The following is a 13,695-nucleotide window of genomic DNA, read 5'->3' as shown; positions in this document are numbered from 1 at the left end:
TAGTCCCCCTCACACCTCGGACTTCTCGCTAATCACTTTTTTGCCTTCCTTTTTGCCAATTTAATATTATATATCATCTCATTAACAACATCAATTAGAAATTGAATCTGGCACCACAATAATATTTAAAAGACAAAACGCAAGAAACACTATAGTAAGATTCTAGTAGCTAAGACTCTGCTTGTATCTCTCTCTAAGTAAAGCTAATCTTCTCCTAAACTTAAATTTATCATCTTTCATCTCCAATTTCTCCAAGAAATGAATGATCTTCTGGAGAGTAACAATGAGTTCTTGAGCTGAAGGACCAAACTCTTTCTCTTGGATCATCATAACCCTTTTCAGCAAACCCAATATTTCTCCATCATCTCTTCCTAGTCTCGCTTGGATCGATACCAAACAGTCCAGCGCCTCTCCTGCGTATGGAATTTGTAGATTTTACCGTCACTTCGAAAAAACAAACTTTGAAACTTCTTCAATCCATACAAGAAATTTCATTGATGATATTATGGAAGAGAGTTATTATACCAACAGGGAGAGAGTCTTCGCCAAATGCCTTCTCACGGATGCGTAGAACCTTTAAGGCTATTTGCTCGGCTTCCTCATCACGATTCAGTTGGGAAAGAGTGACTGCAAGATTTAGCATTGGGAAGGTTATGGACTGACCTTCTGAGCCAACTGATACCTCCATGATGTTCAAACAAGTTCGTAGCAATCGTTCTGCCTCCACATAATTCTTGGAACGCGAATAAGATGCTGCAAGGTTTATAAGATGTGTAGCCATGCTAGGATGGTTTTTCCCTTTGAATCTCTCATTTATTAATAAGCATTCTTCTAGTAACTCTCGTCCTTCATCTCCCCTGTGCGCAAAGCAAAAGTTAGTGGCTTAATTAAGTTCCTCAGTCACAGGAAGAAGATTAGTGGAAAAACTTTTACCTTCCAACGAAATGAAGCAGCTCAGCAAGATCTATCCTCATGTTTTCCAAGATACTGTTGTCTATTGTCATATAATTTGAGTCTTTGATTATTCGTAGAGCATTCCTGTAGATATCAACAGCTTCATTTGCATCACCTGTTAAGAAAACCGAGGTACAAGACCATCTCTTCAACAAAAACTCGTAGTTACCACATCAAAACAGACTGGGGAAGTTTAGAACCCACCTTTTGAGCACTTAGCATTAGCAAGGGAACACATGGCCATGCCAACTCTTCCATCTCTCTCTCCGTATATCTTCTTGTATATATTTACAATGCTAGCAGAAAGAAGGAAGTTGGAAATGGATCACATCATCTGTAAATAAGAAATGCAAAAACTTTGACCCAACAAGTCCTTTTCACGCCGTACCTGGTAAAAGGAATTTCTGCTTCAGCAGCTTTACCTTCTTTGAGCAGAAGTTTACCGAGTGAAAATAACGGAACTACTAGATCCTCACTCTCAGAACCTCTATTCCGTTCTAAGATAGTCAACGTACGCTCATAAACACCAATCGCTTTAGTGGCTTTTCCATCAGAAGCAAAACTCTTAGCCATACCAAGTAATGGTGTGACAAGTAAAGTATTGCATTTACCTAGCACATAGAAGTCTTGTTGGTTAAGGACAAATGAAAAGGAAAAAGATGACACAAGAAAAACAAAAACGGTTTTAAAAGATCATTACCATATCTATTCTCTAATATACGAATAGCCCTTTGATGCACGAGTATAGCGTTTTCAAACTTCCCTATTACCGAATACATACTGCCAACATGCATAAGTACTGAATCCAAAAGAGGTTCGGAGTCTTTTAAATTATCAACAATCTTGTTTATCTGCATTTGTTAACTAACTGTTTTAGACAAATACAACACAATCCAGTTAAAGCAATGATTTTTTCCGATACCTGGCTTTAGACTCACCATATCAAGCAATGCGGGGACAGGTTTCAAGTCTCCAACAGCCATATACCCCAAAGCAATGATGTCAAGAACAGCAGCTTGTTCGATACCTTTCAAACCCGAATCCAGCTCTTCTTTCACAGCAACATAATTCGCTCGAAGAAGGTCCATTGCGTCACTTTCCTTCCCAATCTTCACCATACTTTTGACTTCATTAAACAACTCTTGCAACTCCATCTCAAACTCTTCCATCTCAGTAACATTGTTGCTCGAAGTAGACCTGCATAGACAGACAAAATTCATCAAAAATTCTTGTTTTTCTAAATTAAACAAAAAACATCAAAAGAATCAATCAAATTCTCACCTTTGAACTTCAGAAACGCCAGAAGTAGCATAACGTGAAGCCGTTATTGAGGAGGAGGAGACTGAATCAATTGGAGTCGATAAAAAATGGCGAGCGGGAATCAAGTAGAGCTTAGGTTTGCGTTTCTGATTACGTAAACAAACACACTGCCATGTCGAATATCTCGGGGAAAGACTTGACTGAGAACTTGATTGATTTGCCCTGAAAACCCAAAATCACAAATTCAGCAACCACACAAAAGCCAAACCTTTTTGGATATTCAATATTTACAGAAATACATTGAGCTAAATCAAGTCACCTTGGATCAAACTTAAGCTACTTTACCGTAATTTGATACCAAAAGACTAAGCTTTTCACTAAAAGGCTTAGAAAACTCTAAGCGAGAAGGCACAAGGACAAATGAATTATTTACCATGTGGTAAGCGAAGTGGTCGAAGAGAGGAGAGAGTTAGAGAACACCATTGGAGGTAGTGTGAAGCTCTTCGTTCTCGTGGCCGCAATTTCGCCGACTCGCCGAGTAGAGAAATAATGCCGGGAAGGAATCTATCAATATGGCTGATGAAGTATTTTTATCAGAGGCTCAGAAGTAACTGAATCTTACAATTTAGGCCCAAATGTTTTAAATAAAGCCAAATAGACATATGCGAGTGACTTTCAGATAATTGCACAAAACTCCAAAACTTATTAAATTTATCCGTCTTCTGGACGAGTCCGGTTTTCGCAAAATTCGAGTCATTGTTTAAATTAAAGACCGGAGTAAACCCGGTTTATACAACTACAAAAAAAAAAAAAAAAAAACTGAGTCAAGGGAAATGTAACTGATTTGTGTTTGCTTATGTTTCTGCAATTCCAAAACTATATTGAAACATATTGAAGAAGAGAACTATCACTGAAGGAGGACTTTCAAAGGTGGAAGATTTAATGGCCACGGACTTTGACTTTGAGAATCCATTGAACAGTTCCTTGTGGCAAAGGAATTGTCTTGGGGAATTTAAGAGGCACCTCGTACTCGCCAAAAGTTTCCAAAGGCGCCGCTAAAACCACATTGTCTGGATCAATCTTCACACAGAGCTGCCTCGCCACCTTCATAAACCGACACAACAACCAATGATTATAAGACCTACTTACAAAACTAGTAGTCACTTAAAAGGAAAGAACACTTGCCTCAGAGACTATCTCTTCCTTTGTGATAGGAGTTTGAACATCAGGTTTGTCGTCTTTTGAGGAGCGGTTTTTGAACTTTTCCTTGTCAACTAACTTCCTCAATACCTGTTAATCAAACAAATAGATCCCATATTTACACCATTTTAAATATTCAACAAGAACAAGAATGCTGAATAGTGCGAATAAAGAGGGTTAGCTAAACTTACCAAATTAGCATTCGCCAGACGCTTTGCAGCCTTTTCATACTCTTTTGTCTGGACTTCAGAAGTTTTATGAACCACCTTAACCTCCTCCTTTACTTCTTCATGATTATACATCTGAATATATTCCCATCAAGAAATCAAACACTTTACCAAGTTAACTGTGATACCATAATGATTATCAGGGAAAGTCAAAACTATCTGCAGTTCCCTTTACATCTGAAGACATTCCCATCACGAAATCAAATTAAAGGAGAAGCCACTAACACTAAACCAAAATAGTTTCAATACCATATCACTATCACATTATGTCAAAAGTATCTGTTTTACCCTTAACATCAAGAACTAAACATCATCAAGATCACAACCTAGATACCACAACAACAAGAGGAGAAAACCACTAGCATTGTACGACCTAATATCAGACTAAATCTATTTTGCAAAATTAAGAGCCTAGTACCTTGCGTTGCTCTCGGATGAGATAAGCATACTTGTCAATGTTAGGCACAGCAAGAAGTTTTGGCATAAGGTGATTCCTGAAGTATCCAGGAGCTACCTTCACAGTCTCACCAGCTTTGCCAAGCTTCTCAATGCCCTAACAAAACCAGATCAGATAAAGATCAAGACAAATCAAAACAAACCCACCATCTGATTTCAATTCAACCCAACGAAATGTGAAGGAAATTTCAAAATCAAACGATAAAAATCATGCCTTTCAGAATCATTAAACCTCACCGTTGTAAGAATAACTTCTAATTTTCTGTATCGAACTCCTTGACAAGCGAAAAGGAGAGGATGATGAATCGCATTTTCATACTTGTGATAAGCTGTTCCTCTCGAGACTACATGCCGAATCACGTTTCTACTTTGCCCAACATAAGCCATTTTCTCGATTCAACAATATTCAGTGCGACAGTCTACAAAGAGAGATTCCACAACAAGGAGTGAGAAAACCCTAGAAAACGACGGATATAAGAGAACAGAGAAAACAAAAAGAGAAGTTAAGGAAGAATCAATCACCAGTGAAGCGGCAATGCTACGACGGTGGAAATGGCGACGGCGGTGCGATGCGACGTCTCTTTTTCACGAACTCGAAGAAAGGTGAAGCCGCAGGTGAGGTTTTAGCAGTGGCTATTTTTGTAAAATACGACTTAAGATTTATCTATGTTTTCACCCTAAACTTTATCTAGGGCAAAAACACCCCAATCTCAATGATGTTAACTCAAGTGAAACGCAGCGTTTAAGTTCTTCCAATATACATAGGGGTGGTGTGAATTAAAGATGAGTCTTTAATGATTAGTCATTCGGATTAAACTTTAATGACTTTTTTAAATAAGTTACAGAACAATGTAAACAAAGAAGACTAATAGACAACATAGAAACCAAAGAGTGATGGTCAAAATGTGGAATGTTCATCTAAACTACTGCTTACTGAAATCCTAATATTCAACAAGTCATACATAACTCCACATTTCTCAGTTTCTTGATCTTCATCTCTGTGTTGACTGATGATCTGGTCCAAGTTCACGGTCCATCCTCTTGTACTGCACCAAACAAGGAACGGAAATCAGACTTATAGATCAGTACAATACGGATATAAAAGTTTGGAAAGAGAGAAACTTACTGCTCAAAATGAAGCCTTGAAGCAAACTCTGAGCTCTCTCTGCTTGCTCGGGTGTACCCGAAATTCGAATGATATTCTGTGTTTCTTCTGGTCTGTCTTCAACTATGGTTACACTAGCTCCAGACCACTGTGATCAAGTGGGAAAGAGATAAGACAAAGCGTCAAAGATTTTGATTAGAGTCATGATTTGCACCAATCTAGTTCCAGTTAAAAAGAGTTCTACCTCACTGATTTGTGCAAGCTTGTTTCTTGATTTCGTAACGAGCTTAGGAACAACCGCCTCTGGTAAGACAACTTCAAGAGTGCTTCTAGTAACAAGTGGTACCGCCATTCTAGAGAAAAAAACAAAAAGCAGGAAGGAAAGGTGTGAAACAAGCACTTGTACGGTTTTGGGAAAATATATCAAATTTGGGAGTTTCTCTACCTGCTTGTCGTGACAGGAACCTCTTCCCGGTGTTCACTTTCACCCGCCTTTGCAACTGATCCGAAACCTTCCTATAAAAACCAAGAGAAAAATATATGTAAATATAGGGACATTGCACGAATGGACAAGAACCATAGACTACTTTCCAAGTATTCAGGTAATTATGCATAGCCTGATAGTAATATTACATTGTTTCGATGGCAAAAATAAGTCTGACCCTAACTGATTACAGATGCCTTTATATTGAAAAGATTGTTGATGAGAACAAAAACCTTAAACTGTGGCAAGATTGTGCTAACTTGCTGCAAGTTCAGATTCGAACTAGTAGGACCTTCACGAGATTGAATTGTGTTATTTGATGAAGCTACCTCCATTACTCCTGCAACACCTTCGAGAGGGCCAGTTGTGGATGTGGAAGCTGGTGGTGTCTCCTTTTGAGAGAGCTCCTTGAACATATGACTCCTCAATAGTAATGTTAATTCAACAAGTGCTTCCCGAGCAGCTCTGATCTCGCCAGTAATCTACATCGACATTCACATAAGAATTCTCTTTTGAGACCAGAAGTTGTTTAGAAAATGCTCGACTCCTCAAAAATAGACAAACATACCTGTATAACAACATCATTGATAGAAGCACATCGGGGAATTTCTTCCCTAGCTAGAATTTGTACGCTTGTTCCAGTTAATCGTGATATCTCAGATACTGATCCTGCTTTCCCTTCCAAACATATAGAGTCTCTAGATGGGACAAGTAATCTTGTTGTTATTAAATTATCTTTATCCGGAATAAGATCTATGATCTGAGTTTGAATGTGCAACAAGGCTTCTTGAGCAGGGAAAAATGGATCATCAGGTGCCTAAGCAAAGTAAGAATACAAAACTTCAAGTTCACAATTGTAAATGTAACAGATAATATTGAAGAAGATCTGAGGGTATTTAGAGTACCTCTTCCGAAGAAATGGTGATTATCTGTTCATCAGATCCAGCAACTGGGTCAGATACTCTAACGTCCACGCCGATCTCGTTCTGAAGCAAATCAATTATTCCTTGCGATTCCCCAACAACCCGAACAATCTTGTCAGCTGGGCAGAGAATCTGGAACACAAGCTCTTCGGAGTAGACATTCTCACCAACTGGAACTGCTGGAGCTTCTTCTGCATAGTTGGACTGGCGAGAACTGAAGTTGTTATTTCTAAAATTACCACGAGGAAACCTATCGGATGATTGTCTTCTTAGCTGTGGCATGTAATCATCCCCCGCAGCTGCAAACGACCGTTCTGGTGAATGTGAACGCCCTTGGAAATTACTCCGATCACGATGCTGACTCTCCCTTAGACGAGATGATACAATGGCTAAAGCGTTTTTCACTGCATTTAGTTCACCTACAATCTGAAAGAACCAACATTATAAATGCATTTCCCATAGGTAGAAAACACCAAAGAAAGCTTAAACATAACAAATAATGACCAAGCTAACTACATAAGAGTGATTCAACTCTTGTCAACAACCTCAACCTCACAATCACACATTTAAATTATCTAGCATTTCAATAAACTGACTACATTTCATATCAAAATCTCAACAAGATTCACCATTTCAAATATGTTCTCAAAATAGCAATTTTTCAGACCTGAACAATCTCTTCAGAGAGTGAAACACAACGAGGTAAGTTACTTTCTCTTGGAAGAATCCGAATATGAGTCTTAGTTTCAATCCTCATCTGCTCAATAATCTTCCCACCTTTACCCAACAAACAACCAACATGCATCCTAGAAACCACTAATCTAGTCACAACTCTCCCTCCACCAGGTCTAACTCCACCGTAATCCTCCTCCTCTTCCGGCGGAGGTCCACCATAACCAAACTGAGCTTCACTCTCCAAAATCCTGTCATGAACACTAAACAAAGCCTCTTGAGCAGGAGAGAAAGACGGCATTCTCCCATCAGGGTCACGCCTACGATTATCAGAAATCTCAATGATACGCTCTGCATCTCCAGGAACTAGCTCGTGCACGTTAATCCACGCGCCGGTGTGTTGCCTTATAGATTTGATAATTGTCCCGGATTTACCAATAACACCTCCTGCTTTAGCGTCGTGACAGAGGATTCGATAAGTCGTTGTTGCCATCGTTTCAGGATGAGACTTCGATGGCCGGCCATTTCCACCTCCACCACCGCCGCCGCCACGGTATCTGTTATTTCCTCCGCCGCCACCACCAAAGTGGTAATTATTGTTGTAGCGAGGTTTAGACCTAGGCATGGAATCTCCGTCATAGTCTTGGTCATAGTGGTAGTTTCTCTTGGATCTAGATCTCTCCATTTGAATAAAATCGCAAACCCAGAAATCAAAGTTCAAATCTTTAACTAGTCATTTATCAATCTCGCAGCAAATTTTTCGAATTCGAGGGTTTTCTGAAGGATTAGAAAGTTCACAAGCCCTAGAAGGAAGTCTACAGTACCCAATTACTTTCCTTTTTACCGGAAATTGAAAAAGGAAGGAACTTTCCGGTCAATTTCACAGGAATACTTGGAGGGAGAATTCAAGAATGTCCAAAATCGATGGAGGCGAATCGGTGCAATGCAAAAATCACCAGCTTTTTGTGTGTTTTGAGGGTTCTTTCCTGTGAATCTAAAAAGCCAAAGCTTTTTGAAGTTTGAGAGTAGAGAGAGACCGTGCAATGGGTGATGTTAGTGGCGTGCGCTAACTACGATATTAGCTACTCCCAAACGTTGTCGTTTTGGTCTCTTGGGAAATTTGGGTATGCTTCATCTTTAAAAACTCGTATTAAGCTAAATAAATTGTTAGACAAATGAATCGTCATCAGATTTTCGCATAGTTATTAGCACTGATGAAGATGAATTTTTGTGCTCACGTAACGTATTAGTAGATACTAAAAATGTATAAATAATTTTTTTCTAATAGGTAAAAATGATATGATTAATACGTAACCAATTAGATGATTTTTCGTGTTATGTACGAGACTAAAACTGTAGACACGTATGTGTTTTTTTCTAATTTAATTTTTAACTATTTATTAACCGCGGTATTATGTAATTAAGTACATATACTAAAACTGTTTTTGGAAAACAAAAAATCCTTTTAATATTTACCAGGTAAAGTATAATTGGTTTAGTGTTAAAGTTTAGCATATGGTAAAAATCATTTGGTGCATCTAAGTATTGCATCCGTTGAATACCATTTTCATCACCAATCCGTAAGGACAAAAAACGATTTACTATCCCTTTTCAGCAATTTAATTTGTATTGCTTCATTGACAAAATTAATTTTTCAAGAGTTTAAAAATAAAGAAACCAAACTCTCATTGCACTTTAAGTCTTTAACTAAATGATCACTTTTGATGAAAAAAAAAACTAAGGATCAGTTCACAAAAACAAGCAATAACAAATTAACAATACAAGAAAATCGTCTCGCACTTATGGTCAAAGACTCAAAGCTTAAGTTGTTGGTGGATCGTTTCGTCTAAATTGTGAGCCTTGACGGGCATAAGTACTTTCCAAATGATAGGTCTTCCCAACAAATATTTTCCGTTTCAGGAGAAGGTATTGCGTTTTCAGGTTGTGCTACGACAAGATGGTGACCTAAACTATATATAATGAAAAAGCAGCCACGAAGTCATGGAGGTTTTATTATCACATGTCCTGGTGAACAATTATCTAGTGTCCAGCATAAAATGTCAGTAACGATCTTGCCTTGTTTTGTGTCTCGATCTGTCTTCTCCTGAAACCACACCAATATAATATAAAGCAACGCGGATCAAAATAGCAAAACATTATAAAGTTCAACAAATTGAACCGGAGATTAAAATAGTGTAGTGACTACTTCAACAAATGGTCTAAGTTGCTATTGTTTTAGGTTAATGCTCCACTTGTGTTCAGACCCATTATCGCTTCTCTTATATATGATGCATATGAATTCCATTGACGTAGTACTACTTCTACTTCTAGCGTTTTTCACGTGCTATATTTCTATACAACATAGTTTTCTCGTGTAAAAAATTTGACCGTTGACCTTTGTTAGATATTACCCGCCAATAAAATCCAGCCGACCAATCCTACGTGGCAGTCCTAACCTCCACCCAAAAAACCGAACCGAACCACACCACAGACCCAATCTCTCTCTCTTCCGATAGAAAAGTCCTTTCCTTTCTTCTCCTCTTCTCCTCTCCGGTTATTCAAAATCTGATCCCACCCAGATATCAGAGTTTGAGAACAAAAAAAGCGATGCCGTTTTGCGAGGTCGTGAAAGAAGATGTCGGCCCAGAGACGACGCTTAACAATGCCGCAATCAAAATCTTCTACAGAACGTACGGTCATGGTCCTATCAAAGCTCTTCTCATCATAGGTCTGTTGTAATCTCCATCTTTCCCATTTGATTAGTTTCCTTAGCAATTCCGAGCTTGATTTCAATTGGGTTTTTCTAATTTTGTTCAGGTTTAGCCGGAACCCATGAGTCATGGGGTCCTCAAATCATGGGATTGACGGGAACGGATAAACCCAACGACGATGATGACGACGACGGAGGAATTGTTTCCGATGATTCCGGCATCGAGGTTTGCGCTTTCGATAATCGTGGTATGGGTCGAAGCTCTGTGCCTACCCACAAATCTGAGTACACGTGAGCCAATTTCATTACTGAAGAACTTAAAATTCTCTGCTTTGTGTTCTTAATCTCGGTTTTAACAATTTCCTGTGAAATTGGTTTTGTTAGCTTCTTCACTCAATTTGGGTTTTGTTTTGGTACAGAACAACGATAATGGCAAATGATTCAATTAGTTTGTTGGATCATTTGGGTTGGAAGAAAGCTCACATAATTGGTCATTCTATGGGTAATATGTTTGATCACTCAAGTGACTATTGATTGTTTTTCTGAGCCAAATTATTTAGTCTCTCTTGGCTTTTTGATTAACAGGAGCAATGATAGCTTGCAAGTTAGCTGCAATGGCGCCTGAACGGGTTCTTTCTTTGGCGTTGCTTAATGTTACAGGTGGAGGTTTTGAATGCTTCCCTAAGGTACTTGAATGATATACGTGGCGTTGTTGTTGAATCTTCTTTCTTTGGTAGCAATGACTTGTTCATACGTGTATATCGGTTGGTTTCTTATCATGAAGACAAACTATTGTTTTCTTATTTGTCATGATTTGTCACAAGGTGATGTTTCACTTGGATACAAAATTCTGAGTACCATGCACTGTTGTTTTTATGTGCTTCAGCTTGACCGGAAATCGCTTTCCATTGCGATACGTTTTCTGAAAGCAAAGACCCCTGAACAAAGGGCAGCTGTTGATTTGGACACACATTATTCAAAGGTGGGGACTTTCAGTTTGCTCTTCGATGTACTGAAATACTAAGAACAAAATTGGCTTAGAACTATAGTTAATAGAGCAACGACTGGAGTTTGAAATATGGCATGCATTTGTTGAATCTGTGTTTCATTTGAAACTTTCGTTCTATATTGCAAAGTTTGGTGCTGTTTTCTCTATTCGGTTATAACAAAGTTGGTAGAGAAATCAAGTCATTGGTCTTGAAGATTTATGTTCTTTAGAATTGGTTGAGACTTGAGAGATCAACTCATTGGTCTTGAAGAATTATGGTAGTAGAGTAATTTGGTAACAAAATCTAAGGCTGGCGTATTACTGTCCAGATGAAACTTGTGAGTGATTATGTTCTCATGCTGTTTATATATGCAGGATTACCTAGAAGAATCTGTAGGAACTAATACAAGACGGGCAATTTTATATCAGGTGGGTTTACTGGTTATTATGCGAAGAAAATGACATATAAGCATATCACTAGTGAACGATTTAAGGTGACTTATATTTGAGTGATGCAATACAGCAATATGTAAAAGGAATATCAGAAACTGGAATGCAGTCCAAGTACGGGTTTGATGGCCAAATTAACGCTTGTTGGTTACACAAAATCACAAAAGTAGAGATTGAACTAATCCGCTCGGCTGGATTTCTTGTCTCAGTCATTCATGGAAGGTACGGAACACCAAAGAAATTAGAATCAAAGTCACCTTGTGCACTCAGTCTTGAGTTTGTTGATCTTGTAAAGCATCTTTACCTTTACACAGTAGTTAATGTGAGAATGTGTTGGGTTATATGCAGACATGATGTGATTGCTCAGATATGTTACGCAAGAAGACTGGCACAGAGGCTATATCCAGTCGCTAGAATGGTGGATCTTCATGGAGGTCATCTTGTAAGCCACGAGAGAACAGAAGAGGTACTTCTGTCTTATTTAGCTAGGTCTTAACTTCTCTGTCTCTCTTGCGTCTGATGAATGTAAGACTTAATAACTAAAGTCTTTGTCGCTCTTTAATCTCATCCAACCTGCAGTAAATGTTAATGAATGTCATACTCAGATTACTGTAACTTAACAGGAACAATATAAGACCGAAAGAGAATCAGACTATTCTGAAAATAAGAATAAGTTGACTATGAATATGATGAACTGATTTAATCGTATATGGAGAAACGTTTTAAAGGCAAACCTATTTGGAAAAACACTTGACTGCTGTAGCAACTGATCGAACATTGTAAGCGATTATACCGTTACTTATATCTCATTTTTACTTATGATAGAAGAAAACTATAAAGACTTACAGGCTTTGAAGTCTTTAAGGAACAACATTGCTACAATGTGGAAGAGGGATCACATTTTCCTTACTCATGTTGGTATTCTCAGAACCTCGAATAACATACCTTCTGGTCAATCAATTTCAGGTTAATAAAGCTCTGCTCGAGTTAATCAAGGCGTCAGAAATGAAGAAAATATCAACTGATTGGACTAACCTCACCATGGAAACACCTGGTATAGAAATACCCAATTTCCATTCTTTTAGACCATTCTTCTTCTTTGAAGATCGTTCTGAGACTAACATCAACATTCCGTTATTTGCTTGCTCTTCGAATTATTAGGTTATTTCAAGAGGAGACTAACATTGATTAGAAGCTCAACGGAAGGCAAGAATGTCGCCTCTCCTGCACATTTCATAGCGGAAAAGTTCCATGGCTTTCTACTTTTCCTCTTCGGGCTTCTGGTTTTGGCATTTGAGTATTCAAGAAGAGCTTTCAGGGCTGTAAACCCCGTCAAAGTTGGACCTTCTCTAACATAACAACAACCCTTCACATATCAATTTGTCGACCAAGTAAGCTCCTCACTGCTTAATTATATCAAAGATAGAACATTAACAACTAGATCTATCACAATCTGACGTCGTTCGACAGATATTTTCATACAAGCAATGAGCCAGTTCTTCAATGATCAAGCTGATGAGACATAAGGGCTTAAAGATATTATTGCTGCAAATAGAGGCTAAGAGAAGGAGACAGTGCTTTTACATGGATAGGTGATACAAACTGTTGATATATACACGTGTAGAGGATCATTACAACGTCACACTCCATGTCAAACATTTGTTCTACGAACATAATATGTAAAGATAAGACATCGAAATCTCAAATATAGACTCGTATGTTTTTGTGTACCTATGGAACATATATAACTGTTTTGTCTAGCCTAAAATCAAGAATTACAAGTCATATACAACTTGGAAAACAAACATTCCAGATTCCATGAATCTTTCAACATGTTTTTAATGTATCAAAGACATTCATGAAGGATAGCTTCTAGTTACGAAACAATATTTATTACAAGATCATGAACAAGCGAGCTAATTCAGAAACAAACACAGAATTATAAGAAAGAGATGAGAAGAGGACATGCCTGGAGCCTGGTACAGTGGTACTGCTTCTGTCTGAAACCACAGCTTAAAGCTTTTCTTTGGGTGAATGTCTGAATGATGTTATGTAGCTGAATTGTTTAATCTTCAGAATTAGAGATAGAGAAGAGATAGCGAAATGAGTAGACGAGATTCTAGTTTAGGCTCAAAGTAATATTCCTTCATGCAAGATATACTCTCCGAATATACCCTTCTCATACCTTTGTTTCCGGAAAAGGACATTCTCGTCAATTCGTCTCGCTATGAAAAGTCTTGGCCCTTGGGCTTCAAAAAATGAGGCC

At 38.2% G+C, this 13,695-nt stretch overlaps 4 protein-coding genes, 1 long non-coding RNA gene and 1 other non-coding gene across 17 annotated transcripts; 1 reads left to right on the top strand and 5 right to left on the bottom strand.

Annotated features, from left to right (window-relative positions):
- Nucleotides 1–54: 54 nt before the first annotated feature.
- Nucleotides 55–2,808, bottom strand: AT5G53080 (Tetratricopeptide repeat (TPR)-like superfamily protein). Its single transcript, NM_124687.1, has 9 exons — nucleotides 2,648–2,808; nucleotides 2,236–2,436; nucleotides 1,893–2,151; nucleotides 1,655–1,805; nucleotides 1,343–1,565; nucleotides 1,159–1,250; nucleotides 934–1,069; nucleotides 526–857; nucleotides 55–413 (listed from the first exon to the last, which is right to left on the bottom strand). The coding sequence occupies exons 1-9, from the start codon at nucleotides 2,695–2,697 to the stop codon at nucleotides 163–165; spliced, it is 1,695 nt and encodes a 564-aa protein (NP_568784.1). The 5' UTR covers nucleotides 2,698–2,808; the 3' UTR covers nucleotides 55–162.
- A 91-nt stretch (nucleotides 2,809–2,899) lies between these two features.
- Nucleotides 2,900–4,728, bottom strand: AT5G53070 (Ribosomal protein L9/RNase H1). Its single transcript, NM_124686.3, has 6 exons — nucleotides 4,620–4,728; nucleotides 4,335–4,516; nucleotides 4,060–4,194; nucleotides 3,606–3,716; nucleotides 3,400–3,504; nucleotides 2,900–3,318 (listed from the first exon to the last, which is right to left on the bottom strand). Exons 2-6 carry the CDS (start codon nucleotides 4,482–4,484, stop codon nucleotides 3,154–3,156), a joined length of 666 nt encoding a protein of 221 aa, NP_200119.1. The 5' UTR covers nucleotides 4,485–4,516; nucleotides 4,620–4,728; the 3' UTR covers nucleotides 2,900–3,153.
- RCF3 (RNA-binding KH domain-containing protein) lies at nucleotides 2,900–8,425 on the bottom strand. Of its 3 annotated transcripts, NM_124685.4 has the most exons (8): nucleotides 7,277–8,425; nucleotides 6,592–7,035; nucleotides 6,255–6,503; nucleotides 5,920–6,168; nucleotides 5,648–5,718; nucleotides 5,447–5,555; nucleotides 5,224–5,350; nucleotides 4,774–5,143 (listed from the first exon to the last, which is right to left on the bottom strand). In NM_124685.4, exons 1-8 carry the CDS (start codon nucleotides 7,964–7,966, stop codon nucleotides 5,124–5,126), a joined length of 1,959 nt encoding a protein of 652 aa, NP_200118.3. In that variant the 5' UTR covers nucleotides 7,967–8,425; the 3' UTR covers nucleotides 4,774–5,123. The 3 variants fall into 3 exon arrangements, with proteins under 3 accessions (NP_001190526.1, NP_200118.3, NP_001330551.1); NM_001345032.1 differs by lacking the exons at nucleotides 4,774–5,143; nucleotides 5,224–5,350; nucleotides 5,447–5,555 and having other exon boundaries at nucleotides 5,616–5,718; nucleotides 7,277–8,312; NM_001203597.1 differs by lacking the exons at nucleotides 4,774–5,143; nucleotides 5,224–5,350; nucleotides 5,447–5,555; ... (2 more) ...; nucleotides 6,255–6,503; nucleotides 6,592–7,035 and adding an exon at nucleotides 2,900–3,033 and having other exon boundaries at nucleotides 7,393–8,295.
- Nucleotides 8,426–8,964: 539 nt separating this feature from the next.
- AT5G00655 lies at nucleotides 8,965–9,535 on the bottom strand. 2 transcript variants are annotated; one of them, NR_144213.1, is made up of 2 exons: nucleotides 9,488–9,535; nucleotides 8,965–9,385 (listed from the first exon to the last, which is right to left on the bottom strand). It is a non-coding gene; the product is annotated as an uncharacterized misc_RNA (transcript). The 2 variants fall into 2 exon arrangements; NR_144212.1 differs by having other exon boundaries at nucleotides 8,965–9,535.
- Nucleotides 9,536–9,700: 165 nt separating this feature from the next.
- Nucleotides 9,701–13,226, top strand: AT5G53050 (alpha/beta-Hydrolases superfamily protein; the record flags this gene model as incomplete). 6 transcript variants are annotated; one of them, NM_203201.3, is made up of 11 exons in its annotated part: nucleotides 9,715–10,009; nucleotides 10,099–10,282; nucleotides 10,411–10,493; nucleotides 10,577–10,677; nucleotides 10,878–10,973; nucleotides 11,355–11,408; nucleotides 11,503–11,651; nucleotides 11,778–11,895; nucleotides 12,396–12,483; nucleotides 12,591–12,820; nucleotides 12,900–13,192. In NM_203201.3, exons 1-10 carry the CDS (start codon nucleotides 9,889–9,891, stop codon nucleotides 12,785–12,787), a joined length of 1,191 nt encoding a protein of 396 aa, NP_974930.1. In that variant the 5' UTR covers nucleotides 9,715–9,888. The 6 variants fall into 6 exon arrangements, with proteins under 6 accessions (NP_001332021.1, NP_001332022.1, NP_974930.1 ...); NM_124684.3 differs by having other exon boundaries at nucleotides 9,814–10,009; nucleotides 11,778–11,903; nucleotides 12,900–13,158; NM_001036988.2 differs by having other exon boundaries at nucleotides 12,591–13,226.
- Nucleotides 11,471–13,460, bottom strand: AT5G53048. Of its 4 annotated transcripts, NR_143344.1 has the most exons (5): nucleotides 13,399–13,460; nucleotides 12,613–12,773; nucleotides 12,465–12,546; nucleotides 12,276–12,374; nucleotides 11,471–12,002 (listed from the first exon to the last, which is right to left on the bottom strand). It is a non-coding gene; the product is annotated as an other RNA (long non-coding RNA). The 4 variants fall into 4 exon arrangements; NR_143346.1 differs by lacking the exons at nucleotides 12,613–12,773; nucleotides 13,399–13,460 and having other exon boundaries at nucleotides 11,874–12,002; nucleotides 12,276–12,377; nucleotides 12,465–12,581; NR_143345.1 differs by lacking the exon at nucleotides 13,399–13,460 and having other exon boundaries at nucleotides 12,001–12,377; nucleotides 12,613–12,635.
- Between the last annotated feature and the right edge of the window lie 235 nt (nucleotides 13,461–13,695).

Source organism: Arabidopsis thaliana, chromosome 5 (genome assembly GCF_000001735.4).
Source record: "Arabidopsis thaliana chromosome 5, partial sequence".
Lineage (NCBI taxonomy): Eukaryota > Viridiplantae > Streptophyta > Magnoliopsida > Brassicales > Brassicaceae > Arabidopsis > Arabidopsis thaliana.
This window is presented reverse-complemented; position numbering and strand designations above follow the sequence as displayed.